This window comes from Haliotis rufescens, unplaced genomic scaffold (assembly GCF_023055435.1).
Source record: "Haliotis rufescens isolate VD_foot unplaced genomic scaffold, xgHalRufe1.0.p SCAF_21, whole genome shotgun sequence".
Taxonomy (NCBI): Eukaryota; Metazoa; Mollusca; class Gastropoda; order Lepetellida; family Haliotidae; genus Haliotis; species Haliotis rufescens.
In genome coordinates this window covers 2,890,540-2,896,230 of record NW_025963902.1, presented here as the reverse complement: position 1 = coordinate 2,896,230, position 5,691 = coordinate 2,890,540, and the positions used below count along the sequence as shown (strand labels likewise).

At 39.1% G+C, this 5,691-nt stretch overlaps 1 protein-coding gene across 1 annotated transcript; it reads left to right on the top strand.

The window, feature by feature from the left end:
- The first annotated feature begins 1,964 nt into the window (after nucleotides 1-1,964).
- LOC124133464 lies at nucleotides 1,965-5,245 on the top strand. The gene is made up of 5 exons (XM_046497896.2): nucleotides 1,965-2,445; nucleotides 2,967-3,140; nucleotides 3,472-3,573; nucleotides 3,994-4,174; nucleotides 4,943-5,245. Exons 1-5 carry the CDS (start codon nucleotides 2,023-2,025, stop codon nucleotides 5,029-5,031), a joined length of 969 nt encoding a protein of 322 aa, XP_046353852.2. The 5' UTR covers nucleotides 1,965-2,022; the 3' UTR covers nucleotides 5,032-5,245.
- Nucleotides 5,246-5,691: the final 446 nt, after the last annotated feature.

Below are 5,691 nucleotides of genomic sequence, written 5' to 3'. Positions count from 1 at the left end.
ATAGCAACAGAAATCCTCTTCGCTCTTGAATAACTTCAGATATTGTTTTCCAATAGCTGAGTAAGTGCCCTATCGTTTTATGCTGCTTTTTCTAAACATCTCTCATTGTTGAAATTTACGAAGCTTCACCGCAATAGGTGGAACCTTGTCCCGCTTTGGCCTTCCTATTAAGTGTGGACGATCGATTTCTAGTGTTTCTGTGATTTCAACTGCTGTTTGCAAAAACAAATTCTCCTTATTCCTTCACCCTTGACATTTTAGAATAGTAATGTGCCTCTTGTTGATCCGGTCTGTAAGCCAACAATTTCATTCACAAACCTGCAGTGTTCTTTCTGCAACGCAGCGATTACTTTCCTGACAATTATATACAGTTTAATAGACAATATGTCAACTATGTTAGGTGATATTAACTATCTTGTATAATGTAATACTGAAAGTACCAACTTCGATACAGGGCATGGCGTCACATCTAAAGTTCATAGTTCATATGACAGGAATCGGAGGGTTTTCTGTTTGACCCTGTTTTACATTCTTTAGGATGTAGATTTAACTGTTCAAAATGTGTGAAAATTGAAACAATTCTATGTGATTAATTGAAGTTTTGGGTTGTCTTGTCAGTTGAACCCACTTTATGATATCACACTTCACAAAGGGAGTAGGCTGTTTCTCCGCTTTGTCTATAGCTATCTTCGCCAGTGTGTCTACGTTTTCATTTCCATGAATATCTAAGTGAGACGGCATACAACAAGGCTCGACCTGTTGTCCCCGGTCCGATAGTTTTGTATATTCGAATAGAATATTATTAACTGTGTTTGGTCTCGAGTTTAAGTTTCAGCTGATAGCTCAGTAGCGAGCTACCCCTGTATGTATACCCGAGATCTCCTGTCCACGTTTGAAAGCAAGTCGATACCCGTCTGGCCAGGTTTGAATGTTAACAATACACTTAACACATGCCGATGACATGAACTAAGTTTCGATCGTTTCGATGTGCTGTTGTCGCTCTCGTAGATACATTTCAAATACAAATAAAACACAGATTAAATAGATGTTTGATCACAATATCTACGACCAATCACACAGTGAGAGACAAAAACACAAAAAATTTAATGATATTTTATAAGATTTATTAACACCTAAATATACACAATATACTTTAAATACTCTGATATACTGTGTGTGTGTGTGTGTGTGTGTATATATATCTATATATATCTATATATATATCTATATATCTATATATCTATATCTATATATCACATACATTACCTATATATTGTCAACGCAAAAGAAAAGATCTGGGTTTGCTAAAACACTAGTAAATCTTTATGGAGCTTGTCAGCCAGGTGCGCCGGGTGCTGAATGGCAATAGCCCTACACCCATAAGTGTCCTGCGACTTGATCACAAAGAACAGTGACCTAACATTTAATGCCTCAAGCTCGTTTGACTGGTTTCCACAACTTGCATCCCAGAGCGCTACATACTATTATACAAGTTCTGAAACCTATGTCGAGTTCACTGGCATGGGAAATATGAAGTTGTAGAATATATTTGAAGTTGTTCAAAACTGTTAAAAAAAATATATATTAATTTTGACAACATTATACAAATATGACGAATATTCAAGACATTGTGTCTGCCTGACATAACATTCAAAGTAGACCGTCCTTTGTATTCCGAAAAATATGTCTCTCAAGGGGTCCTATTAGATTATTTACATTTAACATTTCCCGATGGCATTCCGCTTGAACGCTACATGACATCTACAAAATCAATCTCTTTATGACATTGTAAATGCAAAGAATCTACGGTGGCTTTTCATGCCAAACGTCGGAGATGAATGGCTATGTTGACGTCAGATTTGTTTATGTACTCAATCATGCATATCAGATCCAATAAATCTCCACGCGACACCAAATCCTTTCGTATATAAGACAAGTACATCACCATTCATTTCATTTTTATGTCGACAACCACGTCGATAGGTCTCCTTACCGTGTAATAGTTGGCTTGCAAAGTTAGACATGAGGATCACGCTTGTTCTGCTGGTTGCCTTAAGTTGTCTTGCATGCGTGCATTCGTTTGGAAGAGGTGGGAGACGAAGGAACAGTTCAAATAGCTTAACACCCAAAGACTCCCCAGGGCGTGGTAGACCTGCAATACGTAGCTCTAGAAGGGGACCTGTAGGGAGTGGTAGCCGATTGGGTGGGTCTGGACTTCCGTCGGGTGGACGAGGATTTGGAGCAGAGGGACAAAGACAGGGTGGACGAGGATTTGGAGCAAGGGGACAAAGACCGGGTGGAGGACGACCTACAGGAAGAGGACAAAGACTGGGTGGACGAGGACGTTCATCATGGGGACGACGACCTGCAAGGCGAGGACCCACAATAGGGCGGCGCCAGCCACTTGGGCGAGGAGGCCCCATCAGAAATCCATTTATGGCTGCAGTAAGTTTTTTCGATACAATATTTTCATAGGCTTTTCCTTTCTTGATACTATACTTTATTCGTTAAAACCGTGTCTGTTGTGTTGGTCTATGATCTCCTCCCATTTGTTTTCTTTCGTACACATAAGATCAAAGACCCTGAGTTCTCATACAACCGAAATAGTGTTATCTGTTACATTCACTAACTCACTCATCAATTGATTTTATGCGTGTTATGCATACTAGTTCTACAAGAGATCTTAAGGTTTATTACCTTATATGTGCTACACTAGCCCAAATGGGGGAGGCGAGGGTGTAGCCTAGTGGTTACAATGGGTGAACCCATTTCTGGTGTCTACAGCCGTGATAGTGCTGAAATATTGCTAACACTGGCGTAAAACCATACTCACTCACTCACACCGAAGACACAAATGAAATACATATCTATCAAGTAGTAACCATTTAGAATGAACACATTTAATTCAAAAACGATTTCATAACTTTGATGATTGCAATTATCAGTTTCCTTAAACATTGTTCCAGCTCGGAATGGGCGCCGAGCGTCGACAATGGCTACGTACGGTGGACGCAAATATCACCATCAAGGAGTCAGCTAAGTTCAACAGGACCACGGAATTCATTATTCTGTCATCATTTGACAGAAGGCTAATGAATTCTAATATTTCATCCGCATTTTCAGCTTATGACTTTCAAAACGTAATTATTTTCATTTATTCTTTTATTGATGAGAGACTTGAGTAGCATCCAGAAGTTGGTGTGATAACACTTTGATTTTCACTGAAGTGTCACCTCAGTTGTAATAAAAACAAGTTGTTTATTCATTAACTTTGATACATTAACTACTAAATTACTAATATTTTGCGTGTGTAAAAGCAAGGCGATAACATGATCGATTCATTTCATACTGGTCTTGAATTTTGAACAAAATGTAACAGCCACTATACAAAGCTTTGCTCCATTTTAATTACTGGCACTCCAGAAGACGTACTCGAGCCCCAAACATTTCATGTGTTGATCTTCATTACAGGGAGTGGCTGCAGCTCGACTCAGAATAAACAACACCAAAGTCTGTCTGGTGTTCCCCATTTCAGACTTCAACGCAGCGGTCGACTCAATCAGTGGCAGAAATGTAAGTGTTTATCTTTGAAATGCTGACACCAACACAATGACATCATCAGCTTCATAAAATGGAAATACACCTGTAAGGTACTGGCTAATGACACGGTTGAAGCAGCGCCTACTTAAGTAAACATGAATAAAAATAAGACCTCAATGCCAGATTCTCAATTATTCAACGAACCAGATTCTACTGGACGTAAAAGGTAAAAGCACGGTGAAAATTATGAATACAATGTTTGAAAAAAGGAAGTTTTCGTTTGGTTCGGAGGTTAATGGAAACTTACGTTTTCGTATATTAAACATTCCTGGTTCAAAGCTGAAACTTGATTATCAAAAAGTATATCAAGGTGTTCCTACGTGTTCTTACAAGATACACTGTTATTTCATATGTTGTAAATGTCCACTGACGGGATTATTTTATTTTTTGAAGGTGTCTCAGCTCGTAACAACACCAGATAATGATGAAGAATATATAATGAAGACAGATGATAAGATGACAGATGCTGAGCTGGTAGCTTTCAATTCGACCTCACCTGCCCTGTACCAGATCTGCCAGGGACGACGCACTACACCAGCTATCATCATCGACGCCACGACAACAGTACAAATTGGTGAGAAATGAATGGATTTTTCCGCTAACATATATATGGCACTTTGCTGCTTTCATTCTTCTGGCACCTTGAACACAATAGACATCGAACAGTCTTGTTCTTGTTCGGTGCGCGTGCCAGGTATTCTAAACATGCATGCCTTTTAAGACCATGTACCTTTTCTGCTATGGAAATTATCTTTTCGGCCGAAATATAAAGGCCGTGCCCAAGACTGATGAAACTACCAAAATCATTCACACGCTCGTTTTAAGCTTGTCTTTGAAATATGCTATGCAGCGTTACTTCCCTTTGCCACCTATGATAGTGGGTTCGAATCCCGGTTCGCCCCTGATGATGTTTCCCGGTTTGTCAGCGCCAAACTGTGCTCGTCGGTCACTTCGGACTTTCTCCCCACATCGAGCTGACACGCCGTGATTGAATTACTGTTCAACGGCGATAATCCCATCTGACATACTCAATAACGTTAAGATTGTCCTGTAATAACGATATAATCAATTCGTCACCTGTAAACCATGTATAAGTCTCTTTACAATGAAAAACATCGCTTTCCTCCTCCATAAATCTCACTCACTCCGTCTCTCATTGTTTCTTTCTCACCCCTCTTACTCTCTCTTTCTGTCTCTCTCTCTCTGTGTATATATATGTATATATATATATATATATCCATATCTCACTGTTTCTACCATTCTTTCACCCCCCTTCCACCATACCTACGACTGTACATGCATAGAAGTATATTTTATATATATAGTCTTTCATGTTTTGTAGGTGACGACGTAACAGATCTAGACCCTGTGACGTTCTTGTCAATCAACAGCAAAGTGGATATCTATCTCAAGTCTACATTATCACTATAATAAAAAATTCCTATATTCAGTGTTTTCCAGAAATCCTCGCTGTTTCTGAAAGAGTGGAAACTAAAAGCTACTCTCATCATGGTATCTTAGAAGATATCAATTGAATTAATGGACTTGTCAATTGTAGGAACTGCCAAACACTACATGTACATTTTGTTTTGTAATGATATTCCTGAATATTTTGAGATATGAATAAATACACTTTTTTACTGACGATGAGACTACTTGTTCACTGTTTTGTACACATTGCTGAGAAACACAGGCGTTTTTAGAACTGCGTTATTGATTTGTATGGCACATACCTTGCAGTTAGCTCCTGGGTGTGTGAATCAAGTTTGCCATTACAATATTTTTAATGCATTCAGAAACCCAAACTGTAACTGAAATACTTGGCAGAAACGAACATCATCGCACATTCATCTAACGTCTAAAGTAATAGACTTGTCATATTTGGGAGTCTAAATTGCCTAAATACATTAGCTTATGCTATACTAACCAAGTTAAATGGCGACACTGCCCACATCACCACCCTGCGCCATGTCACTCACTCACTCACTCACTCACTCACTCACTCACTCACTCACCCACTCACCCACTCTCTTTAAGGCCCAAATCACCTTTGTGATTGAAACGTTCATGTCAAATGGCATGGTCTTGCAG